This window comes from Chelmon rostratus, chromosome 6, assembly GCF_017976325.1.
Source record: "Chelmon rostratus isolate fCheRos1 chromosome 6, fCheRos1.pri, whole genome shotgun sequence".
NCBI lineage: Eukaryota > Metazoa > Chordata > Actinopteri > Chaetodontiformes > Chaetodontidae > Chelmon > Chelmon rostratus.
Window position 1 is genome coordinate 21320119 of NC_055663.1, and position 17188 is coordinate 21337306.

At 41.4% G+C, this 17188-nt stretch overlaps 1 protein-coding gene across 1 annotated transcript in view; it reads right to left on the minus strand.

Annotated features, from left to right (window-relative positions):
- Positions 1-17188, minus strand: part of nell2a (neural EGFL like 2a) — an 80258-nt gene that overhangs the window by 42062 nt on the left and 21008 nt on the right. Inside the window, exons 9-12 of the mRNA XM_041938684.1 lie at positions 16781-16883; positions 14052-14143; positions 12424-12529; positions 11882-12010 (exon numbers count right to left, since the gene is read on the minus strand). Coding sequence (XP_041794618.1) covers positions 11882-12010; positions 12424-12529; positions 14052-14143; positions 16781-16883 — 430 coding nt within the window. The remainder of the gene's footprint in view (positions 1-11881; positions 12011-12423; positions 12530-14051; positions 14144-16780; positions 16884-17188) is intronic.

A 17188-nucleotide genomic window follows, 5' to 3' on the forward strand; every position in this document is an offset into this window, starting at 1 on the left:
TGACACAACAGTACCACGCTACATAGCAAAAGGGTATGGTCATGCCCTCACTATGATTTCTCTTCTTCCAAAATCTAGTGTCAAGTTAATAAATATTATGTCCACAAGCCCAAGACCATCGAAGGTCAGTCAAGTGGATTTTCTGACAGTCTCCCAACTCTACACATGGATGTAACAATAGCACACCCGATTATGTTCTTTAAAGAGGAACCTAAAGCGAGGCTGAAACAGATCTGACCACATGTACTGTAGCATCACTGATGGGTGCAGTGGTCACGTAGTCACACCAACTGTGATGTCACAGTGAACTTCCACATCCCTGTAGCAAGATGAGACATTAAAGGGCCATTTGATGCTTTTCCTTTAGTGTGTTATGTAGCTTTTTTTGTGCTTGTAAAATATTTGTAAAGTTACAAAGTCCATGCCAAAGGGAGTTATTCTCTCCCACAGAAAACTTTGCTCCTGAACTCCCCGAAATGCCTTGACAGTAGTCCAACATTTTCTTCCGTTACTTGTCTACCACTCTGTATCACTACGTAACACAGCACCACCTCCGGCTCGGTGGCCATCCTCCGCCCAGGTGACCAGTTTCTCTGTTGTGGGCTGCAAGAACCAACACAGACTTCATCTCCTCCCAGCATCTGAGGACAGACGCAGTGGATTAAACTTGCTTTTTTGAAGGAAATGTGATGGAAATCTCCCCACATGGACTGGAAAAGTCTTGTGTGTGCTAGCCATTTTAGTTCAGACTGCTTTGAAGGCCAGTAGAAAGCTAAGAGCTGAGCAGAGGAACTGCTCAGTTGTTGGCTGCCAGAACCAACACAAAGGTCTTCAAAACTCACATCATCTGAGGATGTGAGACCCAGTGAATAAACTTTCTTTTTGATGGAAATGTGGCGGGAAGGTCCCGACAACGACTGGAAAACCAGTGACGATACAAGCTCAAAGATATTTTGACCCTTGGACTGCAACCTTGGAAGCTGTAATTTTTGCCATCTTTCGGGTTGTTATACTGTTTATTTTGTTTGCTAGCCTATTTAACTTGGTGCTAGCATGTTGCACAGCTAATGTGGCTATTCCCAGACTGGGAGTAATGTTGGACTAATTGTGTCATATTGTTGTTAAGCCTCATTTGAAGCCAACTAAATAACGAGAGCTGTAGGTTTGATGCGTTTAACTGCTTTTTCCTATTGTTTTTTGTGCATGTATACTGCAGTGCTAACTTAGCTATTGTTTGCTAACGTGGCTTCTTCCACAGACATGAGAGCTATGTTTGACTAATTCTCTAATACTGAGCAACAGTCAAGAAAAACTGTGTGAAAATAATTGTTTTTTCACATTGCTTTTTTAGTGTTTATTCTGAAGTGGTAGCTCAGCCCGTATGTGTGCTTATGTTGCTGCTGTATGTGAATTTGCTTCAAAGACATGCTCTGAAGGTAACGATATAGCTATGTGTGAAAAATAAATAGTCAAACTGCAGGAATTCATTTGCTTGGCAACATTATGCAACTCTGATTAGCCAGTAAGAACCTGAAAATGAGCACAATATTGGCTCTTTAAACTACTGGGGGTCAGCAAAAGCGTTGAAAGAGATGTGGATAAGGAGGGATAAGAGGGTAACATATAATATGTGAGCTGCTGCGCTGGAAAAACTGTATGAGAGCTGTAGGGGTGTCAAGCTGCAAAAAATACCAATGCTTGCATCATGTTTCTTTAAGCTCTCTACAAACTGTTGACTCTAATGTAGGCGACAACTGCCTGTGTATTATGATCTAGTGTACATACAGTATATATGCATTCAAATACACAGTGATACAACATATGCCACCAAGTGTTGTTATATCGTTAGAGGTCATAACTCTTCTGACATATTTAATATTCCCACGACTGCTCACCCAAGCCATCCAACAACTATGTCAGTAAGGAATAATGGCTTATCCCTCTCTGAATGCATAGTACGTAGTTTCTAATGGGGAGCATCCTCACTATCTGTGTTTCATACTGCAGTACACCAGGGTCTGGGAGTAGGGAGATAACACTGGTATTGCCTTTGGATGTCCCACAAAGACACCCCAATCTGTGCCATTCCACCAGCGGCCCCTCTCTCTCTCTCCCATCCCTTCCCCAACCATCTCACTTACTCAAGCAGATGGCTTTCAATTGGTGGCAGAGGGACAATGATTGCCAAAACATTGTCTGATATTCCTCAGTAGCCAGTTCCCTCATGGCCAGATTTATAACAGTGAGAGGAAGGAGCAGAGAGACAAAGAGCTGTCTCTGCTGGCCAAACAATGTCCCACTCAGCAAATAATCTCCACTGTTGGCCTTGGTTCCTCATGGGTGGAGAAAGGTGTCAGATGATGTTACAGGCTGGCTCTTTAGGTTCAGGGGCGTGACATTTGGTCAAATATTGAGTAATAGGTAGGAGGTCAATGTGTGCGAAAAACAAGGGTTTTGGTTCAAAGGGATTTAAATCAATGTGAAAGCCACTATGTTTTGAATTAGTATGTGATTAGCAAGTTTTGAAATTAGCTGTTGTTTGTAGAAATATGAAAAAATCTTGGTGAAAATTGGTGGAGTGTAACTGTTGCTTTGAACCTGTTCAATTAAGTGGCCCCTGAATTGCATTTTGATACTACAGAAGCAGGGAATTTTCAAATAATACACATAATGAATTTAATTGCACTTTAAAGGAATAGTTCAACAATTGCAGAGATACACTTGTTTTTTTCAAAGATTAAATGAGAAGATTGATATCGCTCTCATGTCTGTTCTGTAAATATGACAGAGCGGAGATAATTAGCTTAGTTTAGCATAAAGACTGGAAGCAGTGGGAAACAGCGAGCCCAGTTGAAGGCCCTTTTTAAGGACACATTTTGTTAACTACGAACAGAGCCAGGCTTTCTGTTTCCTTGTTTCAGGTCATTGTACTAAGCTAAGATAACTGGCTGCTGGAGGTAGCTTCATGTCAATTCACAGATTTAAGGCTGGTATCGAGCTTCTCATCTACATCTAAGATGAGAAAAGATGAGAAAGAATAAGCTTCTTTACCAAAATGTTGAACTATTCCTTTAATATTCGAAACAGTGATATAACCAGCTTGTCCAGACGAGAAAAACGACCCCATAGGTCAACTTTGCAAGTAGATTATTATGACACATATTCACATAATTATGACAGAAGCGGATGAGACAGCTGTTTGAGTCCCACATGAACCCAGAAGTCAACGCTGACCCATTTTAAGTTAAAGTTAGGCAAAGTACTTACAATACATGCTGTACGTAACAGTAAACGTATTTACTACTTAGCAACATACGAACGGCTGCTATGAAAAAGGTCCGTCATTGGCTTGTCGCTGGTACTCCCCAATGATATGTCATTTTGGGAGTCATTGGCAATTGATCTTCAGTTGTTGGGGCTGTGTTGGATATTACATAACTGCAATTTATGTCTTTCAGAAGCATTTATATAAATCAAAGGTTTTAACCGGGGATTGCAACAAATCAATTCATCAACTGATTAGTTTTGAAAAATCAGTTGATTATTAATTTAGTCCTGAAGATATTTCTAAAAAAATGGGACAATGTTAGCAAGACCAGAGGGCTGTCTTTAAATAGCAGCCCAGGAGAAGACCATTGTGCTTCCAGGGGGCTGAGAATTAAGGGCTGTTAGTACATGATGAATGATGATGTAGTTGCATTTCACAGTGTTTCTGGGAAAAGCAGTTCAACAAGTGAAATGACTCTAAATCCTCTCCACTTTCTTTCATTCAGAGGAAAATTGCTGTAAGTAGTGGGGTGTTTTTTAATCACTTTTCTCCTCTTTTGTTGGAATCTTTAGGGACAACTGGTATTTTCAAGTCTGCTTTAATGGAAATCACAGTGAGAAAAGAGCAGATAAAGCTTGTTCCTTTGAAACGATACAGAGCAGCCCATAGTTTCTTTTCTGAGCCATTACCTGAACATGAACCACTTTTTTAAGAGAAAACTCCCTTTGGTATCTTTTCAGCTGACCAAATTGGACAATCCCTCATAAAAAAAACGGTGGAAAAAGCCCCAAAACAAATATGCAAAACGCCACTGCCAATTTGGGATGGAGCTGGCAGCAATTAAGATGAATGAGTGGAAAAAATCCCATTAGGAAGGAACAGGAGTGAAAAGCACAGTCAATGTCTAAATACCAGACACTCACACTGTGATCAATCACCGTAAACACTTAGAAGCCTGCTACCTGACTTAGAACAATGCACATCAAATAAGGAAAAGATGGAGGAGGAGTGTGTGTGTGTGTGTGTGCGTGTGTGTGTGTGTGTGCATGTGTTGTTTCGTCTTGTAAATGTAAGCACACAATCCCTGCATGTTCACCACACGACAAAAAAAGTTCCATCCAAGTCAAAAACAAATCACGGATCCTTTGATGAAAACATCTACCAGCGCCTGAATGGCTGCGACTGTGTGTGTGCGTGTGTGTGTGCGTGTGTCCATATGTCACATTTAACATGCTCTTAACACATTTCGATTCGGCGTGACTTAAAAGAAGGTGCGTCTCACAGACAAAACTGCCTTGTTTACGTTCGTCAGCGCAAACGGGCGGATTTGCTCTCCATCACGGCTCTCATTAATCTGGGAAAGATTTTCCACCACGCGTAAATCGATGGAGCATCATCATCCATCACTCGTCAATCTGTGACCGAGTGCAGCCTGTAGGCCAGAGGTCTAAGCGGTGAGTAACACGGAGCAGAGGCGGCTGTTAGAGCTCTACAGCAGGATGACCCAGTTCCTTTAAATCAGGGCTCAAAACATTCCTGTTTGCATTTGATTGAGTTGAATTCGAGGCTATTTTTTCATACGTTGCGCTGCACTGTAATCTTTATTCTCTTGTTTAATCTGTGTTATAATAAAATTCGTTAAAATATCTTTTTACTTGTATCTTTTCATATTGCCTTTTGTTTCTTTTACATCTTTCTTAAAGTCTTTATGTCTTATTTAAAGCACTTTGAACGCCCTTGCTGTTGAAAGGTGCTTTCGGAATAACCTTGCCTTGATCACATTTAGTTCAATAATGCATGTCCTGCCATGTATTTGTTTCTCACCTTTTGTCCGTTTATGTTACTTGTAGCTGCTGTTTACTTGTGATTCGATGTGTTTTATGATCAGAATGGCCTTGCCCACTGTTTGCAGAGATCTACATAAGAATCTTCACTGAATTTTTGATCTTATCTGCAACAGAAAATTCGTCAAACTCAGATGCGGTTATACATCGACTCGTTTTTTTCATTCTTTTTCATTCCCCGATTATTACCAGCAGAGATTACTCATCCATCAAAGAGCTCAACTACTTTTGCATCATAAAATGTAATTGTATTGGGTTGTAAAATAGTAATTAATAGTAATGATATGCTGTAATAATGGAAGATTTACAGTAACCAAGCAATAAACAAAGTGTTTTTCTCAGTCATGGAAGAAATACTTGGATCCTTCACTGAAGTAGCAGCATTTTATCTTGTAGCTGGTCGAGGCGGAGCTCATTTTAATTACTTTATATAATTTTGGATGGTTTAATCTATGTTACTGCATCACATTTTAAAAGATTAAATGTTTTGTACATAAAAACAATTAATTACAAAGTAAATGTAATTTAGCAGGAAGCTTTATAGCGAGTTTCACTAAATTGTTTTGCTGCAACTGCAACTTTCCTGTTCCGGTTCCCTCCCTTCCGCTCTCACGTGCCTGTTTTCAGCCGCAGCAGGGAGCTGTTTTCAGCAAAAAAAGCTCGGAAAACTCACGCGAGCAGAAACACGACTCCAAACGAATGACCGTGTTGCTCTGAAACTGATGGACGTGTAAATAAACACAAGTTTGCCAAATCGGCTTAAAAGGTGTTTCCGCTGCCTCCAAGTGGCCAAAAAAAAAACAAACAAAAAAAAACAAATCAGTTATTATATTTTACGTGTAAGTAAAGTTCAAATATCTGAAAACTGTGCTTACAAGCTTTAACTTCATGTAGTATTTTTCTACACAAAACCCACCTCAATCATGACATAAAGCATTTACAGCAGAACCACCCAGCAGTCGTGGATGTCTAAATTTGACATAAGGAAAAAAAGCAGCCAACGATTTAAGTGCGATCCCATCTGGAAAAGGAGCAGACGGGAGATTTTTCCCATGTGGCATTTGAAGGATATTGGCTGAGCAGCACTCAGATACTTTTATTTACAGTGGAGGGGGCTGTCTGGATGATGGTGGGATTGTCTGTTTTGGGTGACATTTCAGCTGGGTCGCCGAGGTGAGGTGTGTATAAACACACACACACCACGGCCGGTCAGAATGTGTACTTGTTTGCCTGTGTGTGATTCGTCTGTGTGTGTGCTGGGGTCGGGTCCCTCGCAGGTGGGGAGCCCAGAGGCTCGGGGCTCATCTCGGCATTGATTGGGTTTTGGAGCGGGCCGCGCTCTTCAGTCAGTGCCAATTAGCCTGCCGCCACCTTGTGACATTCAAAAGATAGCAGTGGCAATCGGACCGGTCTGTGTTCACATGTGATATGCTTACACGCACACACACACACGCACGCACAGGCACACACACACACACACACAGAGTCATTGCTTATAGGCAATAAAACCTCAATGTGTGCAAGTAGGCTAGACTGGTTTTACCAATCATCTTACATATTGAAAATAATCCAACATTATCAGATGCACATTATCTACAATTAAGTACTGATGACGTTTTGATGACTTTCTGAGCTTTTTATACATCCATATTACATGTTTTGAACGTTTTTGCTGAGATTTACTCGTAACACTATATTTTGCTTTCTATTGATTGTTCAGTCGCATCAAAAACCAACACGGAATTGATCCTAATAGCAAGTATTGCCTGTGAAGGCCTGATATGTCTTGTTCCTCTGTGCCACAGAGCTGCACTGAACCTATTAAAAACACTTCAGCGAGTGACACTGATGCACTTGCTGGCGTGTTTCTTCATTATGGTGAACACAGGCACCGCAGTTTATATTGAGTCCATCCCACAGTCATCATTCTTGTGCTGTAAATACTCATTAGAGAAGCAGATGTGTAATAATCCACGGATAAAAATAGTCACCAACAAATGCACAATTTAGTCCAGTTGGTTTGTTGCTTAAAACTTCGGGAGCCTGCTGCTTTTGGAGATCTAAGCCTTTCATGAGATGGAAGCTGGGCTGAATGTGACAGGCAGGCCAGGAAGTCAGTAATGCACTATACATTTTGGTCTTTTCGGGGAATTTGTTCAAAATAAGAAAAACACAGAATGTTTGCAATGCTGTGAAGACCACAAACAGAATTCAATTCAGCCTCCATTGTATTGTTGAGGAGGCAGAAATGTCCAAACCTGGACAAATCAAACCTAACTATCAGCATAGCAGCCAAGTGAGGAAATGCTTATATAAAATTTGGCTGAACTGACCTTTCAATGTTTATGTTGTTATCCAAATAACTACAAAACTATCTAACACCATCTAAATATTTGTGCAAATACTCTACATATAAATCATAATTCAAGCAACGTGCACTGCCCTTGACAAATTTTAAAAAGAGTTCGTAAATAGCACTTTCTAGGGCAGGCTTTACATCAAAATAAATCCTGTCACATACTTTGTCTCTTTCTACATGTTGAACTATACTGATTGTTCAATTTAGAGACAATCACACAGTCTGTCACTTCTCCGCTGCTCGCCCCTCTGTCTAATTCTCTCCTAAACACATGCATGCATGTAGCAAAATAGGCCTTCAGCCTGACTGCGCCGTGAGGATACGATGGAGAAAGGAAACTGGGCTCTTTTTCTGTTGCAGAACTCAGCGCTCAGACACACACATGCACAGACATGCACCTGCACGCACACACACACACACACACACACACACACACACACACACACACACACACACACACACACACACACACACACACACACACACACACACACACAGACTTACACAAAGGCAGGGCTAGTATCCCCTTGAGTTTTCCCTACTGCTGCTTCTATGAAAAATTTACACAGAAGTGAGCTCATCGGCTATTTTGAGCCCATCTCTGACCTAGGAATGTTTTAAAGAGCTAGTATCTGTCTCTGCTTTTTGTGATGTTTGTCTTTACGTTTGACACGACCATAAAAAAAGCTCTCTGTGTCTGTGTGTGTGTGTGTGTGTGTACATGAAAACCTATGTTCGTGTGGGCTCCTGTATCTTTCTGTTTTATAATTTCCTTGCTGTGTTCAATCCACAAAATTGCCTCTAATTTTCATCTCATCTCGCAGGGACGACAGTATTGAAACTGAAACGAGCCGATTTCACTCATCTTTCTGTTCATCTCCTCGGAGCCACAAAACAGTGTACCTATGATATGAATACAAACATTCTCTCATCCATTTGCAGGATCCTCGATGTTTTGGCAAGACAGTTGGTTTATTTTCCACACAGGACACACACGCAGACACAAAATCATATATTAAGTGAGTTACAGAGACACGCGAAAAAATAAAAAAAATCAATTGCTTTTGAGAGAACTCCATCAGCAAAATGAGTCAATTTCAGGTTTCTCTGTGCAGCCTCTGATGCAAAGACTCGCCACAAACTCCGCCATCCAATTTCATAGCAAGAGTCAGGCTGCTCTTGAGATGAATAGCTTGGGTCTGAAGTGTTGATGTTGGAGGCACAAGTCTGTCTGATTGTACTTGGTTTCACACTGGTAATGGGATGGGCTGCTCCAACCTTATTTCTAGAACCATGTGATAATGATAAAACAAAAAGCGACTAGCTGCAAAAAATACAATAAAATGTTGTTCTCAACACATTTTCAGGGCAAAACGATGTTAATGTATGGGTGGAACAAAAATCTAGCTTTCGCTCATGACCAATTAAGAGCTAAATATTAGTCATACATCATGTTGTATCTTCCTCCATGACACTTAAATTAAATGGATGTTGAAACCATTTACTGGGAGTCAAACTGGGGTCAAAGTATACCTGAACACAGTGCTGGAGGAGCATTCAAACATGCATTAATAGATTTTTTGCCCCTTGGGGCCAGAGCACTAAGATGAATAGACAACACTGGCATATTGTCACTTTTTAAAGTTGTTATGGGGGGCGCACATTAGCATTTGGAGTCGTGTTTCTGGACATCTGATAAATGTACATTCATTCTCCTTTATACTCTGTTTTGGACTCAACCAACTTTTAAATATCTGGCTCCGTAGCTGTTAAAAGCTCTGTTTTGTTCACCAGGTAGTTGCTACCTTTTGGTGCAGGACTGTTAGTGTGCAGCTGGTTTATCAGAGGCTAAACCTTGATGTGACTGGAACCGGGTTGATGAGGGTGGTGAAAGTGAACCAAAACAGCAAACCAACCATAGAATCAAAACAATGAGCTGAAAAATTTTATAAAAATATAAAAAAATTGCTTAGTGCAGCTTTAAAGAAAAGGTAACAATATCACAATGCAAACAAAACCTAAAATCCATTACAATTAAAATACGTGCATGCAAAATTTTAAATGAACAAGTAAGTATTATCAGCAAAATGTACTTAAACAAATGTATTCACATATAAGCAAGTTGTTTGTTGAGGTGGAGCTGATAACTAACTAACTACTTATATGCTGTTGGTATGTAATTCAGTAAAAAAGTGTATTATATATAGTAAGTGTAAAGTAGGATAAAATAGAAATACTTGAAAAACCTTGCTTCAGAGATGTACTTCAGCACTGTGCTTGAGTTAATGTTAATTACATTCCCCTCTGTCTGAATGCTGTTCTCAAAGAGACCATTGTTATGGCGAATGAGGCCAGGAGTTGCCATTTTATCAAAACCTACAACCCGAAGCATTGCTACCATTAATTAAAGGCAGATAGTATCTTCAATTATACAGATTCCCTAAGACCATCTAATTACCTGGACAACTGCTCGTATCTGCAAATTAACGTGAGATCTGCAGACGCTGTGAACTGCTACTCTTTCATTTAGCACCATGGTTACAGTAACAAAACGCTCTGCAGCTCAGTTGACTTTTTAGCCTCATCATGTGATGAAGGTGACAGAAAATATATTACAGGGTGTGTGTGGACTGTAGATAAAAAAAAAAAGGCAGAGGCGTGTACTCACAAACAGATGCTCTAAAACTGCACACACACAATGAAGAAGGAAGATCAAGAAGGCTGTATATTGACACGGCAGCTGTCAAGGTCATACGCAGAAGAATCTGAATAACTTTGATGCCATGTTTGCTCATTAATACCAGAGATGCACAGGCGTAGCAGTTATGACATGATGTTTACTGCATATTTTACTGCAGGATAGCACAGGAGACGATAAAGTCATCATTTCTTAACGATGCATCCAGTCAAGATGCGAGATGAGGAATTCAGCTGAAGCACCAGCGCTTTAGTTTGTGAACATTTGGACTCAGAGCAGGTTTTTCAGAGCACAGCCTCACCATCAACATGAAATGACCCGCTCAATGACGTACAGAGCACGTTTTCCAATCATGCAATGTGGGACATTCAAACGGCAATCAAGTAAAAGGGTGTCTGTTTTTTAAAAGAGAGCAGCGCTAATGTATCAGTCATATTGCGATTTACTTAAAAGCGTGCAACATGGCTGGAGAGACGCGGGCCTTAGTGTGCAGCCAGTAATGAACGACCTCAGTGATGATCGATGGCACGACTTTAATTGCTCTCCCAGCAGAGTGACACTAAATACATGCACACAAAAAGGCCTTCAGCATGTTTTTATATCACAAATTAATCAAGTGACTTTGAAGACAAACATTAGTCTCTGAAAATGCATTCTGAAAAGCAGTTATTGCGTGCTGTGGACACAAATAATGAGGGGATTACAGTCTCCCATCACAAAAGGATTATGCGATAAAAGCATGAATTCAACAAAGTGTTTTCATGGGTATTTAGCAAATGTCTGCATTATTTTGCAACTCACGGTGTATGTATTTCCATTTTTTAGCATTTCATTTTTTCCCCGTTTAAAATTCAAACTAAAAAAAAAAAACAGCCCAAATACAAAAACATGTTACTAAAGTGGCAATGAAACTTGTGAGCCAACATTTCGAAGGGAGTTCCTTCAGGTGTCAGGTCAGCAGAGGGTAATAACATGTGTTTATTAAAATAAAAAAACAGAGGACAAAGAAACATAACTAAAACTGTGAAAAACTGATCTAATGCCTTGAATTTATTGTACTGGATTATCTACCCCAGGCCTGAGGCAAGTCTGTGGAAGTTGATTTTATATTGTTCCAAGATGAATAGCGGGAAACACTTTGTTCTGAAGGGTGGAAAACAAGCCGTGACATCTCCTACTATGCTGACTGAGAGATGACCCCAGCAGGAATGAAAGAACGACACAACGGCATAAACTAAAAATAACACTTGTATTATCCTTTAAATTTAGGGAAAGGTGTTTTTCGTGGTTACACAGGCATGTCTAAAAGGAATAAAGCCATTATAAATATAAAAATGTGGAAAGAAAAGACTTATCATACAACAGCAAATTAATGAACAAGGTTCAAGGTCGATATCACCCCGCACACTCACTTCCCACCATGTTATTTTAATTTAATTCTAGCTGTCTGCAAGCCTTTTGTGATGAAGACGTGTGTGTCTGCAGAGGATATGTGTGTTATATCGAGCAGCGACAGCGTCATGACATCTGTACATTCTTCAGTGTGAAAAAGATGCTGAATTAATTAATCACGCCCTTCCAAAGGCAAAAAGCAGGTCCCGCTCATGACCCATTTGATGCAACATTAAAAAAACAACCACATATATCCGCTCTTAGAGGGCAAATAAACTTGGGCTAAAAGTCAGGGTTTGTTATTCAGAGCCATGCCGTACCTTCACAGTAGGCATTATCGTCTCGCAGTGGGCGGAAGCCATCCTTACAAACACAGCAGTCTCCTGCCTCCAGGTTCACGCAGTCGGAGTGCTCCACGCAGCCGTGGCCCTCTGAGCAGAAGTCATGACCTGCAGGAGGCACGCGGAGGAAAAGGTTGAGACCCAGAGGAGAGCAGAGGAGAGAAGTGATGGACACACACAGGGCCAGTGGAAAGGTTACGTCACAGTATCACAACCTTTTCTCTGAGCATCCACACTGTGGTTTCTTCCCAAGGCACAACAGGGGGGAAAATGGCATTATTTTAATTTCCCTCTCTTAAATCTGGACAAAATTAAAACAGTTCACAGACACTGGGGGTATATTTGATCTGAGTAAAAGTACACATAAAATTACATGAACACGTTTCATTTTCTACAACTCACAGACACTTTGTATAATTTTCAGATTGATTTGCTGCTCTACAGGCTGATCGCGTTCCACCATAAAAATAATGTTTTGAGGCATGGCAGTAATGTAGCACAGGACGATGTTTCCTCCATACCTCTGCAGACCTTGCAGCATCTGTCACTCAAGGCGATCTGCTCCGACTCGGCACAGTTGAGCTCGGGACAAGGCTCGCTGGGGACTACTCGATGCATGCTCCTGTCCTGTGATGGGCACACACACAATCCTCATGAGCTCCTTCTTAGGTCCACTCTGCCCCCCTTCATTTGCTAAGGGCCTGGATGTAATTATGAAGGTAATTATTCATCCATTGTGCTTCCTCTCCCACGCTCCCTCCTCCCTGTGTGTTCATTACAAACCAATTACTCATTGGTCAATAACAGTTTTTTTCTCAAACTGCTTCTGATGAGGAAAAAAAAAAAAGCTGTCTTCTTCTCTCCTCCTGTTATCCTCAGTGATTTACATCATGATTCATGACGCATCTTTATTATACAAACAGTGAATCAATCTTCTGGATTATCCCTGCATGTGTGTTTAGTCAGAGTGTAAAACCTGATAAGGGGGTTCCTTTTCCCAGCATGTCTTTGGCAGGTCTCTCTAATGATCTCATCTGTGTCCCTCTGACTGATGCTAATTTAACGTCATTAATACTAGACACAGTTGGACAAAGACAATAGACCTCTCGCTATTTGTAGTGTGCAAATATTTTACTTAAGGATAATCTACAGGACGTCTCCATGAGATGTCATGACCTCTGCTCGTACAGAGGCCGAGGACGCTCACGTGAAACCCTGGGACAAACTACCCCTGCAAGTCCTCAAACAACTTTCCAAACAAGCCATAGCGTCTACTTCTTGCCACCCACCACCCAAAACTTACCCCCCCCCCCCCCCCCCCAAAGCAGCCAGCAGGCAGACAGAAGATCAGAGAAGTGACAAGCAGCTGTCAGGGGAAGCCTGCAGGAGTCTGCAGCAGTGGGCTGACTGACAGTACTCCCCGTCCCCATTTCTTTGATCTGCCTGGGACTGCCAGTCAGTTAACTGGGACTACAGATGGGCCAGGTGTGGCAAGCAAGCCAGACAGCTGTCTGTAGCTGCAGATTCTAATGGAGCTTTGCAGAATTCATGGAGGCGCTGGCTGATACGATAGAGTCGGGTGATTAAAAACTTCAAGTCACTTTCTGTGATTGATTGGACCTGCCTGGCATAATGTCATCAAGTGAATTACTCCCAAAAGTGAGCGACCCACCCATCTGGTGCGCCAGGCAGACAAAAGCAAATACTCTGAATAATTGGGGAATTAATATGATTTGGGACCACTGTGGTATCTGATGATTGGTACTGAAGAATGGCTGTCTCATGCAATGACTGACAGGTGCTACGCCCTGGCCTCCAAATATAAACTTAATTGGACGCATTTGGCCAATTTCTTCAGATCACAAAGAAAACGATGACAAGGCAGATCAGTGAAATTCAGCTGAAGCGGGCAGTCTTGCCCGCTGGCTCGCTCAGGCTTGATTTATCCTCTCAGGTTGGGCCAAGATAGCTGTGGAATGACTGTTTAGTGAGCTGTCATGCACCGTTACATGGAAAGTAATAGAGTTGAAGTGCTTGGTTACATGAGTTATTGTGGTGCCTCTTCCTGCAAAGGACTGATAAAATCACTGTGAATAAGTATGTGTAAGTTTTTGGTGTGTGTGTGTGTGTGTGTCTTGACATGACTTACCCTGCATTCAAACAGCAGGCACCTGCCAGAGGAGTCGCGCACAGCCTTCTGATCGCCCTCCACCAGCTCTCTTCCACCAAACAGGCAGACAGCTGGCAGTAGACACAGAAACATCACCAGCTTGCCCCCAAATAAACACACAAACTCATCAACAATGAACATACACATACGAGCACAGCCCTGCCGCGAAAACACACTTCATCAATATTACATTCAACATCATCATCTGGATTGTTTACATGAACGTGGAAGCAAAACATGAAATAAACCCTCCAAAATTGCTGTGAGTTCACTCTGTTGTTAAAAAAATGTTGCATTTACTATGATGCACTGTTTGTTATTGCCATAATTCTTACAGCCCTTTATGGCAATATATATTTTGTACATATTTTTTCTTTTATATAGCCCCTTTTACAAAATGTACATATATATAGAGTCAACTTTTATTTTGTATTTTATATTTCTCTATTCTGTTGCTATTATTTTCCATCTGCTATGCCTGCTGCCTGTAACACCTGAATTTCCCCGGCTGGGGTATTACTAAAGTCTTATCTTATCTTATAATGTTCATTAAGAGTAGATAGAAAAGGAAAGGCTGTCGACAGACTCATCTACCACTTATTTTTTATTTGATTAATCAATTAATCTTTTTTACCTTTTAAAGGTCAAACATAATGACAAATATCTTGTGTCTCTAGATCCCAAAGCGAGGTCTTATAACTGTGTATTTTGCATTGCATTTAACAGTCAGAAAACCAAAACCTATTAGATTACAAAGCAATCAAAAACCAAACAAAGCCAGCAAATTACTTGCTTTGTTACCTAATTCAGCTATTCATAATCAATTGTCATTTATTATTTTCTTAAGCTACTTAATAAGCTGCTTTTCTTCATACTATTACACACATTTTTAGCCCACTGCAACCCCCACATGTATTCAGATTTTACCCAAATCTACACTCCTGCAGTTGGCTGTGGATGCGAACACTGGAGGAACACCAGGGGTCTCATTGAGCAGGGCTGTTTTTCATGTACATGCACTCTCTCCTTGTTATTTAGTCCTCAGGTAAACTGAGTCGAGCCAAATCAAGCACATCAAACCCAATTAAGCAATGCTACTAAAGAAATGAAGAAATAATTAACAAGTGGGGAGTGCAACGCTGAGGAGGATCGCGTAATAACAGGGGCGAGAGCGGGGCAAAAATAATCACATGAGCAGAAAGTCTGTGTTTGATGAGCAGTAGGGGTCAGACAGATCCAGACTGATATAATGATTGACACCACAGGTCAGGCCCAACCACAAAGCGGTGTATCATGAAAGCGAAGGACTTCTGAAACAGCCATTTGACGTTCTATTTGACAGATCATCAAAAAAAAAAAAAAAAAAAAAAAAAAAAAAAAGAGACTCAGAACTCCTCCCCGCAAGGCCTTGTGCTGCCAGATAAGGCTTTAATTTGGAGAGCGAATCATGTCTTTGTAGTGGGGAAACTTGCGGCACTCTTCTCCAGAGCAAAGCCGGAGCATGCGTAATTAGCTGTGTGTTTGTCTACCTCGTTGAGATAAGTCAGCGCAGGGGTGTTGAGTTTAAAGGGATTACCTGCTACGTGTTTGTGTTTGTGTAACGGGGCAGCAGATTCGGAGTCATGCTTTAAACCCCTGTGTTGCAGCACCGACCCCTGGGTCAGTGGAGATGATGCCTACGCAAGCTGATTAAAATCCAAGACTAATGCTTTCCTGCTGATAAAGAGTTAAATCGGCAGCAGCGGCAGCAGTGTGTGGGAGTGTGTGGTGAGAAAGTTCTCAAGCGAACTCAGCCTGCACAAGATGTGGAGTGAGATTTACTAAGAAATACTATACGTATGGAAAGTCTGCTGTGTTTTTCTATCATTCATATGGTCGGTAGCCTTCTATAAGTCACGGGCGAGAGCATCGGTTTTTAAAAACACACTTAGCTAATTAATCCCTCTGCTTAATGCACATGGTTGAATTTGTTCCATGCGCTGACAGGCACCTCTGTCTGCTTTTTAAAAGCAAATGCATCACATCTCTTTAAGTTTCATTTGGGTTAATATCAGAAGAATGCTGGGGTGAGAGAAGCTAATATCCTCTAAAATCCATTTTTATTGAGAGGGGAATTGAGAGAATATGAGATGCAGAGTGCTGCGGTGAGGAGGCTAATAAGAGTTCATTGCCGCGCTCAGACACAAAACAGACCCTCTATGTAGATATATGATGAAACAGAATTATTTATTCAGCAAGAACATATCAGCGCTCAAAAGCTAAAAAACGGACACTTAAGAGGACACCATCACCAGTGAGTGTGTGCATCATTTCTGGCACTTAACATTTCTCTCTTCTTCACTTCTCTCACAGCCTCAATATGTTTGCCATAAATAGGAAGTACTTTACATCACATGCAGCTATCTCAGATTCACTGGCTCATGTCTGTGTGACTGGTGGCCATCTGCGTTTTTGAAGCCAGCGAGTGAATAATTGATTGGTCCATGTATATGCAAAAGGTTGGACCCATCTCAAGAGGCATGTTAGGAGGTAGCTTAGCAACACAGCAGAGCCCTGGTCAATTGTCAGGCAGCCCTTGTGGAGGTGTGATGTGAGCTCTAAATTTGGTGGTAGTGGTGGTTGTTTTGCTGTTCTGTGTGTTTGTGTGCAATTGTGTCCATGATTGTATGAGTGTAGGAGGGTGACAAGGTTAAGGGTACTCCACTCACGCTGGCACTCCTTGCAGCAAGCACCCTTTACGTAGGCAGGCGCTGTGCCTGCCGGGCACTGAGGGGGAGGGCAGGAGATGGCCTCACATTGCACGGTGCCATTCTGGTGGAAAGAGAGAAACACAACACGCTGTTTAAAGAGTGACTAAACAGGCCGGCCGATACTGGTCTGACGCTCTGGCTGATATCGAGAGATATTGCGTCAAAACATGATGATATTCCTGCAGATATTCCCTTTTTCACAGACACATAAACCAATATTTTTGATAAAGATTGTGTAAAATCTGGAAATTCCAGAATTGCAAACATTATGTGTGCACACCGAGACGTTGTACAGCTGAAAAACAAGCTTGTCTGTGCTCTCTAGTGGACACACAATGTAAGGTGCCGATCTGTGATAGGCTTTTT